Genomic DNA, 14797 nt, shown 5'->3' on the forward strand with positions numbered 1-14797 from the left:
GAAAACAACTGCTAGATCATCTGGTGTATCTGAATGTATTCAGAGGACATTTTTAGTTCTGCCAGAGATTTAGGGAGAACTTAGTACTGGTGCGTAGAAAACAACAGGAAAGAAAGTTAAGCCCAAATTACAGAAAGCAAAGTAAAAAAGCTGTGCGATAAAGAGCAAATACAAAGCAAATTATGTGGCTCTGCAGTGACAATAGCCATGTAGGCAGAATATGATAAACCCTGTGGACTGATGGGGAGGAACGGGGGAACGGGAGGACGGGGGTGGGTCAAATCACCTGCCATGGTAAGAACTAAAACAGCAGGAAATCCTGGTGATGAGAGACACGAAGGTAAATATCAGAGGGAACAGCAATAAGTAAAGTGCTATTTAAATTTTTATACAGGTATTATTTGTGTAAAAATTAAATTTAAAATTTGTAATAACGTAACGATATGCTTATAATACAATAAGCCAGTGCTCCCCAGCCCTATTCCAATGCAGTGAAGGAGGAGAGTTATGTAGAACTACAGGTGGGATCTGTAGGGCTGGACCAAGGAAGCCCACTGCGAGCATGAACTGTCTTGGAAGCCTCCTGCTATCTCAGTAGTGTACACAGATTTGGCATCCTAGAGGCTCTGTGGAGAATGCGGGCTGAGTGGAATCAGGAGCCCAGTCAGCCAGGTGAGAACCGATGGTGGCTTGGACAAGAGACGTTACATGGGGTGAGAAGGGGAGACTGCAAAGGGAGAACATCAGGACTTGCTGGTGGGTTTTGAACGTGGGGACTGAGGGAATGAGACATCAGGGGAGATGCCTAGGTGCGTGCTGGGCAAGCAGGTGCCGCCGTTTACTGAGATGGGGATGGTTGGGGGAATTTGGAGGGGAAGAGAAGATCAACAATTTCAAAATGGCCTGCTTAATTGGAGCCTATTAGATATTGGTGTGTCTAATAAGAGATGTTGAAGGGATTGCTGAATACACAACTGAGGAAGGTAAAAGTTGATCTGGTCAGCAGTCCACGGCTGGAATGGTGACCCCACAAAGTCATTAGGGACCCAGGCTCTTCGACTTTCAGTTCCACCAGCCCCAGGATGCCCATTTCCTCAAGATCCAAGATAACTGTTGGAGCCTCAGCAATCTCATTCAAGTTCCAGGCAGCCGCTGGAGGATGGGATAGAGAAGTATGTACCCTTCCCCTTTAAGGAGATTTCCCAGAAGTCCCATACAGCACTTTCCGCTTATGTTTTATTGACCGAGCTTTAGTCACCTTGCCACTCCTAGCTGCATAGAAGGTGGGAAGTCAAGTCTTCTAGCTGGGCACATGGCTGCCCTAAAAGACATTCAGAGTTCTCTTCGAAGGGGGAACAGGGCAATAGGTGCTGCAATTACCAATCAGCAGTCTCTGCCTCAGAAGCCAGAAGAGAAGGAATTTCATGGAGAAAGTGGTCCTCTGAGGAGTGAGTAAAAGGAGGAGGACTGTGGCGTGATCACCGGATTTGGCAACTTGGGAGTCTGCTGATCTTGGCAAGGGCAACAGTGGGATGGAAGCCCAACTGCAGTGGGTTCAGGAGAGAATCCAGAGAGGAGGAGAAGTAGCAACCACAGACACACACTGAGGCTGGGAAGGGAGAAGGGGGGCGGGGGACATGGAGGGGCGTGAATTACAGAACATACTTGTTTGCTGGTGGGAGACACTGAGGGCTTCGGCTTCTCAGAGAAGTAAAGCCCATGAGCAGGTGAGGACGGCTGGCATCCAGGGCACAGGTGGAAGGGCTGCCCTTAGGGACAAGGACAGGGACAACGATTCCACTGCAGCCTGAGGGGAGGCAGGGTGAGGGCCCAGAGGGACGCAGGGCAGGAGTGTTGGAGAAATGAGGAGACGAGACCTCAGACTTGCGAGTGCGGTGGCTGGTCGGGCAGTCTGGAGGCCCAGCTGAGCTTGGTTGCAGCCGGCACTTTTGCATCATCTTTTTCAGCCAGGGGCACAGCTGTAAACTCACAGCTGTATTTAACCAGGACTGGGATTTTGCCAGGTTATTTCAGCAAAAGAAAGATGGTGTTAAGGGCTTTGGGAAGTAATTATCATGATGGACTGAGGAACTTTTGCTGGGCAAGGAAGAAAATGGAGAGAGGTAGGAACTGATTGATAGTGAGGGGGCGGGAGTGGAAAGCTTGACGGGGCTAATTGTTCACATGGGTGGTCAGTGTGCCCTGGGCTTGCTTCTGCAGGGTGTGCACATGGTGAGGTGCAGGCTAGGGCAAGACGGGGGAGAGGGCTCCTGGAGTAGTGACAGCAAAGATGAGTGAAAGGAATCAGGTAGGCTTGAGAGCAATTTGGGGTAGACTTGAGAGGACTGGGAGAGTGACTGGATTGATGGAGGAAGGGGAGGACAGCTGGGGCTGGGTCAGGCTGGGCTGATAGGATGCGTGGCAAATGGGGATTAGCTGGAGGCACAGGTGTGAGGAAAGCCCAGACTTCCTTTAGATGTGTTGAGTTTGAGGAGCCTAAACCCGGAGGCAACCTTTGTTCAAGAGGCAAGACCTAGACCTGAGAACTGGAGGAAGAATCTGGAGGTGGGATTTGGGTCATGATGGAGGCACTGGTGGGTATGGACGGAGGACGGGACCCACAGGAACAGCTGAGGAGAGCTGCGGTACAGATGGCGGCTGGAAAGGCCAAGAGGAAGAAACCTTCCGAGGTGTCCAGCAACTCTGAGGGCTTGAGACACAGGAGGAAGGTGGCAATACTGGACCTATGGTTCAGGGAGGTGGGGGGTTAGAACTAGAGAGGCCTGGGGCCAAGCCCATGGCGCACTCGGGAGAGTGCGGCGCTGGGAGCGTGGTGACGCTCCCGCCGCGGGTTCGGATCCTATGTAGGAATGGCCGGTGCACTCACTGGCTGAGTGCCAGTCACAAAAAAAAAAAAAAAAAACTGTTTGGGCCAGCCCGTGGCTCACTCGGGAGAGTGCGGTGCTGATAACACCAAGGCCACGGGTTCAGATCCCATATACGGATGGCCGGTTCGCTCACTGGCTGAGCGTGGTGCTCACAACACCAAGTCAAGAGTTAAGATCCCCTTACCGGTCATCTTTAAAAAAAAAAAAAAAAAAGAACTAGAGAGGCCTGAGCACTCCCCTGGCTGGCGGGGAGGGTACCAGGAGTAAGGCCCAGAGGAAAGGAAAGGCCTGGGTCTGAGACCCCACGTGGACAGTGGGATGGTGGTCTTGGCCTCCACTTTCCCAGTGAAACCAGAGAATCTTTGGGGAGTGAGGGTCAGGCAGTCTGAAGATGAGGCTTGGGGATCACTGGGCAGGTTTCCGTCCCTCCAATCTTTTGAAAATTCCACTTTGAGTGTGTCAACAGGAATCACCAATCCTTACTCTGACTCAGACCTCATCCTTCCTGGTGCCTCCCAGTGTGAGGCCTATTACAAGCAAGTTCATTGCTTTCAACAAGGCACCACAGTAGAGTGGTGCAAAGGTTGGCCCAGCTACTTCCAGTTTCTCCCAGGACTCCATGCGTTCCTGGGTCACCAATTGATGCTCGATCCACAGGTAGGTTCTGATACTGTCTTCATTTTGCAGATAAGGAAACAAAGCTCAAGGGGGAAAGAAATTGGTCAGTTATTCAGTAAGTGGTAAAGTCATTTTGCACCCCGGTCTGTCGCTGGCCTGCCTGCCATCCTGTAAAGGAGCAAACAAGAGGCTCAGAGGGGGAATGTGGTCTGCCCACAATCACACAGTAATTAGAGACCATCCAGGTCAGGGTTGCTCCACCTTCATGTGGCAAGACAGCAAGGCCAGTTCTCTGCCTTTCTCAGGCCCATGAGTCCAAGTCAGAAGCCACAAAAGAGCAGGAATGAGGGGGTGGCAGAAGAGGGGTGGGTTGCATGCTTGATCATAGGTGAGACACTTCCCTGAGCTGAAACTCTTTCCCCAACCTCCTCTGCTTCTCTTAGTACCCAGCAGTGCTTGGCACAGGCTCAGTATCTGCACGTGGTTTGGGCGGGGGGTTGAGGAGACACCTTCTGGATGGAGAGATGACACTGTGGGGACCCAGGGGAGAGGTCATTTGTTCAAAGAATATTTACTGAGCACCTGCCTACCAGGTGCCACACCCTGTCTAGGTGATGGGATATGGCAGGAATCAAGCATATTAAAAAACAAACAAACAAATCCTCTGCCCTTAAAGGGCTTCCACTTTAGTGGGAGGAAAAAAAAAAATTTAAATTCTAAATTTAAAACCACAGTGAGATACCACTACACACCCACCAAAATGGCTAAAATTAAAATGGATGACAACACCAAATGGCAAGGATGAAGAGCAACAGGAACTCCCATTGATTGTTGATGGGAGTCTAAAATGGAACATTATAACACTACGGTCAAGGGTTCGGATCCCTGTACTGGCCAGCCATCAAAAAGAAATGGCCAGACCTTTTTTTTTTTTTTTTTTTTAAATTTCTTGGGGGGTGGGCAGGTAAGGGGGGGAGGATTGAGAATGTGAATAAAAAAATATGTCCACACAAAGACAGGAATGTTCATGGCAGCTTTATTCACTATTGCCAAAAACTGGGAACAGCCCAGGTATCCATCAATAGAAGAATGAATAAACAAAACTGGTACATCCATGCAGTGGAAACTACTTGGCAATGTAAAGAAATGGCCCACTGAGATCTGCAACAACGTGAGTGAACCTCAGGAACTTTGTTGAGTTAAAGAAGCTGGACACAGAACAATACATATGATTCCATCTCCATGAAGTTCCAGACCAGGTCAGACTATTCAATGGTGAAAAATCAGAATGGTGGTTGCTTCACCACCGGGGGCAGGCCTGAGGGAACTTTTTGAAGGAGAGATGGTCACAGTATGCATCTTGATAGGGGTTTGGGTTACACAGGTGCATGTCCTTGTCAAACTCACCAAACACTACACTTAACGTCTGTGCACTTCATTGTACGTAAATTTTACTCCCCAAAGAAAAAACCAGAAATAAATATTGATCTGCATGTGAAAGGTTGAGGGAGAAAGTGAACTAACTGGTGTCTGAGATTTTGAAATGCAACAAAAAAATGGACAGATGAACAGTGACATGATAAAGCAAATGGAGCCAAATATAAACAGTAGACTAACTGGTGGGTGGTCACTGTGCAGTTATTTCAAGTAGTGTATATGCTTGAACATTTTCATAATAAAACGCTTAGAAAAATTACATAGTTTATTAGTTTATAACAGCTCTGGCAAAAAATTGAGTTGGGAAGGAGGACGAGGAGTGATGGGGGTGGAGGTGGGTGCAATATTAAGTAAGATCATTTGTGAACCAAGACTTGGAGGTGAGGGTGGGCCACACAGAGATCTTAGGGAAAAATGTTCCAGGCAGAGGCCCTAGGGCAAGAGCATGTGAGGGATTCCTAGAATAGGGAGGCCAGCGGGGGACCGGGATGGGGGGATGTAGATGAGGTTAGTTAGGGGAGCAGCTGGGAGCCAGATCCCAAGGGCCTCCTGGCCACCTTCAGCCTTTGGGGTGCAGGGACAGCATGACCCAACTCTTTTGTGCGAAGGAAAAGAGTTTGTGTGTAGTGAAACTAGACTGAAGGGGGAAGGTCAGAGCTGGGAGACCAGCGAGGAGACAATGGCAACAGTCGTGATGATGTGGTGGTGGCTCTGGCCTGGGTGGCAGTGGTGGAGGCTGTGGGAAGTGGTTAGATTCTGGAGATATCTTGAAGGTGGAACCAATAGGATTTGGGGATGGGTTGCAGGTGGGGGGTAAGGGAAAGGAGTCAAAGATGGCTCCAAGGTTTTTGGCCTGAAAAACCAAGAAAGGGAAGATTACACTTGGAGCACATTTGGGGGGAAGATTATGGGTTTTGAGCAGGTCACGTTTGAAATGTCTGAAACATTCAAAGACAAACATAGAGTAGGTCAGGTCTTTGGATTTAGGGGAAGTAGGGCAGAGGAAGGACCAGTGAGGAGGTAAACCGGCGGACTGAAGGAGGGAGTCAGCCCTGCCATCAGGTAAGAGGCAGAACATGCACAGACCTTGGGGCTCAGGGACTGGGCCCTCCTCCCCCGCTGTAGCCTCAGCTCAGAGCTGCGTCTGACAACAGACAGGTGTAACCACTTCCCCAAGGCCATTGCTGACCCAGTTCTCTCAATGCCTCTGATTACGCTCAACATCCTGTGACGTTGTGAGCTTTGTCCACTTTGACACACACAGCTCTGGATCAAGTGTCAGCAAACTAAGGCCCTCAGGCCAAGATAGTCTGTTTTAGTAAATAAAGTTTTATTGGGATGCAACCATGTCCAGTTGGTTGTCTAAGGCTGCTTTCAGGCTAGAAAAACAGAACTTAATCTCTTGCCAGAGACCATGGCCTGCAAAACCTAAAAAATTTACTGTCTATCCCTTTAAAAGAAAAGTTTGACCCCTGGTCTCCATCTTTCATTATAACAGTGTGTTGTTCTGCTATAGGAACACACAGCGACATGTTTAATAAGACATGTAGGTGGTTTCCAATTTTTTGTTATTATGAAAGTATTACAATAAATATTCTTAACCATGTTTCCTTGGGCTCCTGTGCACACCTACAAGTGGAATTTCTAGTTTGTAGGATAAGAGCATCTTCAGTTTGGGTAAATTTTGCCAAATTGCTCTCCAATGTGGCTGAAATCATTTACACTCAGCAATGTAAAGAATTCCCATTTTTCCATATTCCTCTAAAAGCTGGTATCAGGTGTACTCAGGCTTTATTGGCGACCAATCCTTTATTGTGTGTAGATTCCCTTGGATTTCCTGTGAATGATATTTGCTCCTTTAAAAAAAATTTTTTTTTTTGTCTTGGTGCTCTGAACCTCCCAACAATGCTGAATTTTATTCAATAACCCTTTGTTTCTGGCTTTAAATAACGCTTAATGTTTCACCATATAGTATGGTGTTTTACCACTAAGTATAACGTTTGCTGCAGTTTGGGGTTTTTATTTTGATAGAACTCATCTAGAAAACCATTTAGATTAGTTGGGTTTTTGAGGGGTAGCTTTAAAAATTTTTTTTCCTTCCATTTCCTTAATAGGTACAGGGCTACATAGTTTCTTTTTAAATTCATTTGGCAAATTAACTTTTTCTAGAAAATTGCCCATTTCATCTAAATTTTAAATTTGTTGCACAAAGTCTGTATTATTCTCAGAATTTTTGTTATTTCTGCTGTATATGCAGTTATGTCCTTTTTGCACACTGATGTTTATTTTATTGGTCTTTTCAAAGACCCAGCTTTGTTTTGTGATCCATACTGGTGGCTTTGTTTTCTTTTTTCTTTTTTTTAAAGATGACTGGTAAGGGGATCTTAATCCTAGACTTGGTGTTGTCAGCACCAGGCTCTCCCAAGTGAGCCACAGGCTGGCCCTGTGGCTTTATTTTCTATTTCATCAATTTCTGCTCTTCGTTATCTTGTTTCCACTTTCTTTGGGTTTACACTGTTACTCCTTTTTAAATTTGACACACTGCTCATTTATTTTCTGTATTTCTTCTATCTAAGTAATAAGGTTATGCATCTTCTAAACGTTGCTTTAGTTGCCTTTCCCTCGCTGCAAGTTTTTTTTTATGTATCCTATTTTTGGTTTGATCTAAATATTTTTCATTTCTATATTATGTCATCTTTGAGTAAAGTTATTTAGAAGTATGTTTCAATTTCCAAACATTTGGCACTTACTTGGCTCTTTCAAAGAATATGGTCTGTATTAAATTGACTATTTGGGTGGGGCTTTTTTTTGGTGGCGGGCTAGTATGGGGATCCCAACCCTTGTTATAACACCACACTCTAACCAACTGAGCCAACAGGCCAGCTGAAATGGACTATTTGGTGTTTGTTGAGATTTGTCTTGGAGCATAATGATTGGGTCATTTTTTGTAAATGTTCCTTATGTGCTTGAAAGTAATGTGCTGGGTTCAGGGTTCTATCAGGGTCCATTCATCAGTATTCTTACTTTATTGACTATTTGGCCTATTGTTACTGAAAGAAGTCTTAAATCTCCTACTATGATGAAGGACTTGGCAATTTCTCCTTGTATTCTGTCATTTTTGCTTTATATATTTTCAGCCTTTTTTTTTTTAATCTTGAACATACAAAACAATTATCTCTTCCTCAAGAATTTTTCCTTTTTTTTTAAAAAGAGAATACAAATAAAAGCTTATTGTACAAAATTAAGGCCTTCATATTTCATAGTTTTCTTAGTTCACCAAGGCTAAAGAAAAATTAAGTCCTTTATAAAAATTTCATTTTCACCACCCCCCCACCTCCAACTATTAAAATCACCCCACCAAGTATTATAAAAACAAACACTATAATACCAAATCTTTTAAAGATGACTATAACAAATGTTATTTCTTGGCATGGGTGATCTTCATGGCATGGGATGGTGTGATCTTAAATCCTTGTAAAACATCCTTGGCAGCCCCAGTCTGCCCATCATTTTCAAATTCCACAAAAGCAATGTCATGTCTCCCAAGTACCAAACATACTTCCTTGAAACCAGGGAATGCATTAAACGGCATGGATAACATCATCTCATTAGTCTCTTCTGGTAAGTTATTAAGGAATAAAATATAATTTGGAGGATAATCAGGGACCTGAGGATTTGGTATTGAGTTTCCTTGGGTATTAGCTGAATTTGGTGTTCCCTGACCAGCCTTTTTGTTTGCAGTTGTTGCAGTCTCTTCCACAATTTTGGCTTTTTTTTTGTCAGCAAAAGCACCATGCATTTTAGATATTATATCAGAAAATGTTTTTTCATACTGGATTTGCATTAGTTTACCATAAAATGGAAATCCTTGTAACTGTCTCAAAGCATTCGTAGATGAGCCCTGTTTCTTAAAAATAACAAAGGCTTGCCCCCTCATCCTCATGGTCTTTAAAGCCATATCTATCACGTGGCCAAACTGAGAAAACAGGGCATATAGAGATCTCTTCAATTTTTCTTTTTTGATTTTGTCATTCACATTATTGACATAAATTGTATGACTTGGTCTGATATCCACATTTGACTTAAATTTTTCAAATAACTTAAGGCCTACGCCATCTCTGGGAAGAACAAGAATTGCTTATCGTTTTGTGGTGACCCCCTTTATCCCTAATACCTTTTGCCTTAAAGCCTATTTCGTCTAATTTTTCTATAGATACATCTTTTGGTTAGTTTTTCTCTAGTATACCATTTTCCATCTTTTTATTTTCGTGCCCTCAGGTTTCAATGTCCTGTAAACAGCATAGAACTGCAATTTATTTTTCTTGGCCAAACTGATAATCTCTGTGTTTTAATAGATGAATGTAAAACACATTTTCTACCTCTGGTTTTGTGCTATTTGTTTACCATCCTTTTTATTTTCTTACCTTTCCATCTTCTATTATATTTTAATACCTTTTCTATCCTTTTCTATTACCAGTTATACTTTCCATTTCTATTCTTTTAGTGACCCCTCTTAAATGTCTGAAACACACTTACCTTTACAAAAGCTGGACAATAATCAATATCTTTATCCTCCTCCCAAACAAATCGAGCTTACGGGAACACTTTGACTCTGCCCTCTCCAGTTTTACATGTTCTTGTGTCCTGTGCACCTTGTTTTTATACCCCACAAACTAAAAATTATTACTCATGTTCCATGTTAAGTGCTTGTTCAAGTTTACTTACATGTTTACCAGTTTTTTTGCTCACCATTTTTCCATCTGTTTCTTCCTTTTGGGTTACATGTGCATGTTACTGAAGTACCTCCTTTCAAAATTATTTCAGCGGGCCGGCCTGTGACTCACTCAGGAGAGTGCGGTGCTGATAACACCAAGGCCACCGGTTCGGATCCCATGTAGGGATGGCTGGTTAGCTCACTGGCTGAGCGTGGTGCTGACAACACCAAGTCAAGGGTTAAGATCCCCTTACCAGTCATCTTTAAAAAAAAAAAAAAATTATTTCAGCAATGGTCTTTTGTGTAAACTCTTTGCCATAACATACCTTTATTTCTCCCTAACTCTTAAATTGGTTCAATAACTGGTAGAAAGTATTTTTCTCAGTGGTTTGAAGATACTGTATTAGTCCATTTTGTGTTGCTGTAACAGAAATACCCAAGACTGGATAAATTATAAAGATCAGAGGTTTATTTGGCTTATGATTCTAGAACAGCTGCATCTGGCATGGGTCTCAGGCTGCTTCTACTCATGGCAGAAAGCAGCAGGCAGCTGGCGGGTACAAGTAGATCATATGGCGAGAGGAAGCGAGAGAGAGAGAGGGAGAGAGAGGAGGTACCAGGGTCTTTTAAACAATCAGGTCTTGCGGGAACTAATAGAGCGAGATCTCACTCACTACCCCAGGGAGAGCATTAATCCATTCATGCGGGATCCGCCCCCATGACTCAATCAGTTTCCAACACTGCCACATTGGGGATCAAATTTCCACATGAGTTTTGGAGGGGACAACACATCCAAACTCCGTCAGATACTATTACATTTTATTCTGGATTCTGTTTGTGGCTGAGAAGTCTGCTGTTGGTGTAATTTTTTTAGTTAATCCATCCTTTTTTCATAGGCTTTAAGATCTCTTAGTCTTTGGAGTTCTGCAAATTCACTACCAAGTGTTTAGATATTGATTTTATTTTTATTTATCCTGCTCTGGATTTTACGTGAGGATCTTGGTCTTCATTCGATTTTGGAAGCTTTCCTTCAGGACCTGACGCTCCACCTTCTTTTATCCTGGCTTTCTGGAACTCTGATTGGATCTGCAAGTTATTCTCACTTTAACATTGTCACTCCTTTTTTTTTTTTTTGGCAGCTGGCTGGCGTGGGGATCCGAACCCTTGCCGAACACTGCGTCCTACCTGAGCCCACTAACTTTTTAAAAATTCTCCATCGCCTTGTCTCTCTGGTTAATTGCTCCTGATCTATATTCCAGTTCAGTGATTTTCTCTTCTGCTGTGTTTAATCTGCTTCCTTACCTCATTCTTTGACACTTGAATTTCAAAGGCTCTATTTTTCAATTCTAGGATTCTTTGGGAATCCGGGATGTTTCTTCCGAGCGTCACGTGTAGTTGCCCCTCGCCCCACCTTTGTCATTCGCTAACCCTAAGCTGCGGGAAGGTGCGGAGGCCTTCGGGCTGCCTGGCGTCCCCGCACCGCCGAGGACAGCACCGGGAGCGGGACGGTCTCTGAGCGCGAGCTCTCCGGTGACCCGGTGAGGGCCCCGCCGCCTCCGCCGCCAACCCGCTCCCCCAGCACCTAGCGGCTCCGCGAATCTCACCTCAACCGGGGCCTGGAGACAGGACCGCGCAGGCCGTGACGTCACGGGACTGTGACGCGTCTCCGGGCCCCGCCCCTTCGCGTCTGGGCCGGGAATCCAAGCTCGCGGCGCCGTGACGTCACGGGTCTGGGCGGGAGGGTTTTGCGTCGGCCCAATGGGAGCGGCGCGCCGGCCTCCCCTTTAAGGAATGTTGTGACCTGACGTCACCGGGGCGAGTTACCTCCCGCAGCCGCCGCCGCCGGGCTCAGCGCGAGCCCCGGAGCCCTTGAGCGCGAGGTGCGGAGCCCCCGGAGCCCCTGAACCGCAGCCACATCCCCGCGCCGCGCGCCCTGCCGCGCCCGCGCGATGCCCTCGGACCGGCCTTTCAAGCAGCGGCGGAGCTTCGGTGAGGCCCGCAGGCGATCTGAGAGCGGGGCTGGGGGCGCCGGGGGGCCCGTCCGACCCCGACTGCCGCAGCTGACGTCAGCCTCGTGACGTAAGGCTCCGGCAGGACCCCCGGGCTGGGAGGCCGGCTGCGGCCGGGGCAGAGGCCGCCTGCCTCCCCACCGCGTCGGGTGCCAGGGCCGAGGCCGACGGCCCGGGGGCGGGGCGGGGCGGGGCTGTCCCTCGGGGCCGGCGGGGCGGGGCCGCGGGGAACACCTCGGCCCGGCCTCACTGCCCGACCGCCGTCCGCAGCCGACCGCTGTAAGGAGGTGCAGCAGATCCGCGACCAGCACCCCAGCAAGATTCCGGTGAGTCCCGCGCCCTCCGGCCCCTCCCCGTCCCCGTCCCGCCCCGGGCTCACGCGTCCCCCACCCCCCACCCGCCCCATTCCCAGGTGATCATCGAACGCTACAAGGGTGAGAAGCAGCTGCCCGTCCTAGACAAGACCAAGTTCCTGGTCCCGGACCATGTCAACATGAGCGAGTTGGTCAAGATCATCCGGTACGTGGGCAGCAGCTGGATCGGGCAGGGGGCTGGGCCCCCGCTGAGAACGGGCGGGACCCCTACGTGGGACCAGGTGTTGGGTTCCTGTTCTGAGGAGGTTGGGAAAAGTCAAGGTCAGGGCTAGGGTCGGTGTCGAGTCGCAAGCTATAGCTTCTAGAAGGGGCTGGGATGAGTGTGAAGAGGGGGCTTGCTTCGGTTTATTATGGGGAGGGGGTCAGTACTACGGCCGCCATGCTCTCCCGCCCGCCTCAGGCGCCGCCTGCAGCTGAACCCCACGCAGGCCTTCTTCCTGCTGGTGAACCAACACAGCATGGTGAGCGTGTCCACGCCCATCGCGGACATCTATGAGCAGGAGAAGGATGAGGACGGCTTCCTCTACATGGTCTACGCCTCCCAGGAAACCTTCGGCTTCTGAGCCAGCAGTAGGGGGGGTTGGCCTGGGAGTGGGGGCCCTGTCAGGCTCTGCCTAGGGAGCTCCAGGCTTCTGAACTGAGCTGCCTCTGCCCCTGTGGGCTGGGCAGGGATATGGCCCCCTAGCCACGGGGCCCCAGCCAACCAACTCCACCCTTGGGTGGATCCTGGGCCAGTCACATTAGGATTGCCCCTCTAGGTGCTGGCTGGGATGGGGGAAGGTGGGGAGCAGCCCCCAGCACCCCTGCTTTGTGTGGTTTGTCTTTTTTTTTTTAGGCCCCTGCCTGTCTGCCCATCTGTCCCTCACCCACCTGAGGCTTTGCCCCCGGTCTGGACCTGCCCACCCCTGAAAGATGGCCCCTGGCTCACCCACATGATCTTCACATGGTGTATGGATCTCTGGTCATTGTCCCTCTGCAGAATAAAGATTGCTCAGGCCTGCCTGGCCCTTTGCCTCCAGCTACTTGCTTGGGAGCAGGGAGGGCTGCTGGTGGCGCCGTCCTGCCCTGTTCTTGGCCTGGCAGCGCACAGGCTTGTATTCTTTGGACTTAGGGCTCATTTGGGAAACCCACACCTGTGTGTAGTGTACCACGACAGTATTAGGAGCCAAGCCCACCCCCTCTAGGAGTGCAATGTAGATGTAGTCCCAGGGTAGACTTCTTCATACAAAAAAAACATTTATTAAGTAGACATGACCTAACAAGCTCTGCTCACCTTTTCCCCATTCCTCCCTGGGAGGGGGCTCCTTGGTGTTCAGAACCACAAAGTGGGGGTCTGAGTGGGGATGCTCCCAGCTCCTCCCCACAGGATTCTCTGCCAGCCATCAGTCCACTTTGGTGCCAGTGATTCATGACCTGGGACGTGAACCTCTTCTGCCCAAGGATTGGCCTGCTGGCAACTCTGGCTGGAGAACTTGGCCCAGCTTCTGGCCCTTCTGCCCCCTGAGGTCCATGCAGCCCTATGCCCATCCAGGCCTACTTGAGCACAAGCATGGCCTCTGTGCCGTCCTTGGCCGTCAAATAAAGACCGTGTGTGAGGTAGTACTCCCGCCGCAGGAAGGCATAGAAGTAGTCAGAGATGAGCAGGATCTGGGGGTGGAAGAGAGGATGTGAGAAGCTGTGGGGTACCTGCTCCTGAACCCAGGATCCCTGAGGGGCTAGACAGGTGTTGGGTGACAGGAAAGCCCCTGGCTGGCATCTCTACAAGGTCCCAGCCTATCCCTGGGGCCCATACTTAAACCTGCCAGGTCTTGCTGCACCCTCCTCCTCCCATGGTCTACACCTCCATCCCAAGCTCTGGCATCTGAACTCCAGATGGGTGTGCCTCCCCCTCGTGCCCACAGGCACTTGTACCCCAGCTGGGCCCATGTCAAACTTGTTACCTGCCCTCTGTCAAACTCTCTTCTACTGGGCACCCATGTTCCCATCTTCTATCCAGGCACCTGGGCCACAGAATCACCTGACACTCCTCTCATACACCAAGCCACCAAGTCCATTCAACTCTACCTCCTAAACTCTCATATCGCCATTTCTATCTATCCCCACAGCCACCACCCTGGACAAAGCCACTGTCACCTCCTAAATAACAGCAAAGCCAGGTCCCTGGGCTCTGCTCTCAAACCTACCGTTCATTCTCCCTGGTAGCCAGAGGAAATTTTTCAAAACACATATCTGATCATGTTACTTTCCAGTTTAAAATCCTCCAAAGGCTTCCTACACTCTAGGCTGAAGCTCAAACTCCCTGGGGCTCTGAGGCCTTGCATCCCGTCTCCGGCCGTGTACACACACCGCCCTCTCCTCACTCCGCCTCACTCTGCTGCAGGAGCTTTGCTGTTTCCTCTGCCCTTCCAGTCTGAGGAAGGATCACTTGCCTCCCAGAGTAAGTCTTGGTCCCATTACTCTACTTGCTAGCACAAACTCCTCCACACTGCAATTTTACATTCAGTGGTGTGACTGCCTGGTGACTGTGTCTCCTACCCTGGACTGGGAGCTCCATCCAGGCAGGGTCCTTGAGTATCTCTGACACTATGGGATCTCTGTGCCCAGCCTAGTCTATTTTTCCCAATCTGGGCCACAGAGTCAAAAGAGGCCTAGAAGCTCAGCCCACGATCCCCCTCGTGAAGGCCCAGAGAGGAACAGGGACTTGCCAAGGTCCCTGCACACTACACCTGCAGTTTTACAATCCCACTTAGCCCAAGC

The 14797-nt window shown here is 48.6% G+C and overlaps 3 protein-coding genes across 4 annotated transcripts in view; 1 reads left to right on the forward strand and 2 right to left on the reverse strand.

Moving 5' to 3' along the window:
* Positions 1–8361: 8361 nt before the first annotated feature.
* Positions 8362–11574, reverse strand: LOC134373291 (U2 small nuclear ribonucleoprotein B''-like). Its single transcript, XM_063090994.1, has 3 exons — positions 11525–11574; positions 11086–11439; positions 8362–9061 (listed from the first exon to the last, which is right to left on the reverse strand). Exons 1-3 carry the CDS (start codon positions 11572–11574, stop codon positions 8362–8364), a joined length of 1104 nt encoding a protein of 367 aa, XP_062947064.1.
* MAP1LC3A (microtubule associated protein 1 light chain 3 alpha) lies at positions 11464–13045 on the forward strand. Its single transcript, XM_063109883.1, has 4 exons — positions 11464–11646; positions 11937–11992; positions 12079–12185; positions 12441–13045. The coding sequence occupies exons 1-4, from the start codon at positions 11607–11609 to the stop codon at positions 12601–12603; spliced, it is 366 nt and encodes a 121-aa protein (XP_062965953.1). The 5' UTR covers positions 11464–11606; the 3' UTR covers positions 12604–13045.
* A 248-nt stretch (positions 13046–13293) lies between these two features.
* The window catches only part of PIGU (phosphatidylinositol glycan anchor biosynthesis class U), an 87388-nt gene continuing 85884 nt past the window's right edge, over positions 13294–14797 (reverse strand). For both annotated transcript variants that reach the window (XM_063107878.1, XM_063107888.1), the window contains one exon: positions 13294–13687. In XM_063107878.1, the coding sequence (XP_062963948.1) occupies positions 13574–13687 (114 nt within the window). In that variant the 3' untranslated portion in view covers positions 13294–13573. The remainder of the gene's footprint in view (positions 13688–14797) is intronic.

This window comes from Cynocephalus volans, chromosome 1 (genome assembly GCF_027409185.1).
Source record: "Cynocephalus volans isolate mCynVol1 chromosome 1, mCynVol1.pri, whole genome shotgun sequence".
Classification (NCBI taxonomy): domain Eukaryota; kingdom Metazoa; phylum Chordata; class Mammalia; order Dermoptera; family Cynocephalidae; genus Cynocephalus; species Cynocephalus volans.

Bases quoted from the DNA above. Each gene is read 5' to 3' on its own strand.
- LOC134373291 (XM_063090994.1), bottom strand. From the start codon at position 11,574: ATGTGGCTGCGGTTCAGGGGCTCCGGGGGCTCCGCACCTCGCGCTCAA. The intron at 11,440-11,524 runs GCTCCGGGGCTC...CATTCCTTAAAG, and splicing joins TCCGCACCTCGCGCTCAAGG to GGGAGGCCGGCGCGCCGCTC. The intron at 9,062-11,085 runs GTTAGCGAATGA...TGTTCTTCCCAG, and splicing joins GCACCTTCCCGCAGCTTAGG to AGATGGCGTAGGCCTTAAGT.
- MAP1LC3A (XM_063109883.1), top strand. From the start codon at position 11,607: ATGCCCTCGGACCGGCCTTTCAAGCAGCGGCGGAGCTTCG. The intron at 11,993-12,078 runs GTGAGTCCCGCG...CCCCATTCCCAG, and splicing joins AGCACCCCAGCAAGATTCCG to GTGATCATCGAACGCTACAA. The intron at 12,186-12,440 runs GTACGTGGGCAG...CGCCCGCCTCAG, and splicing joins GAGTTGGTCAAGATCATCCG to GCGCCGCCTGCAGCTGAACC.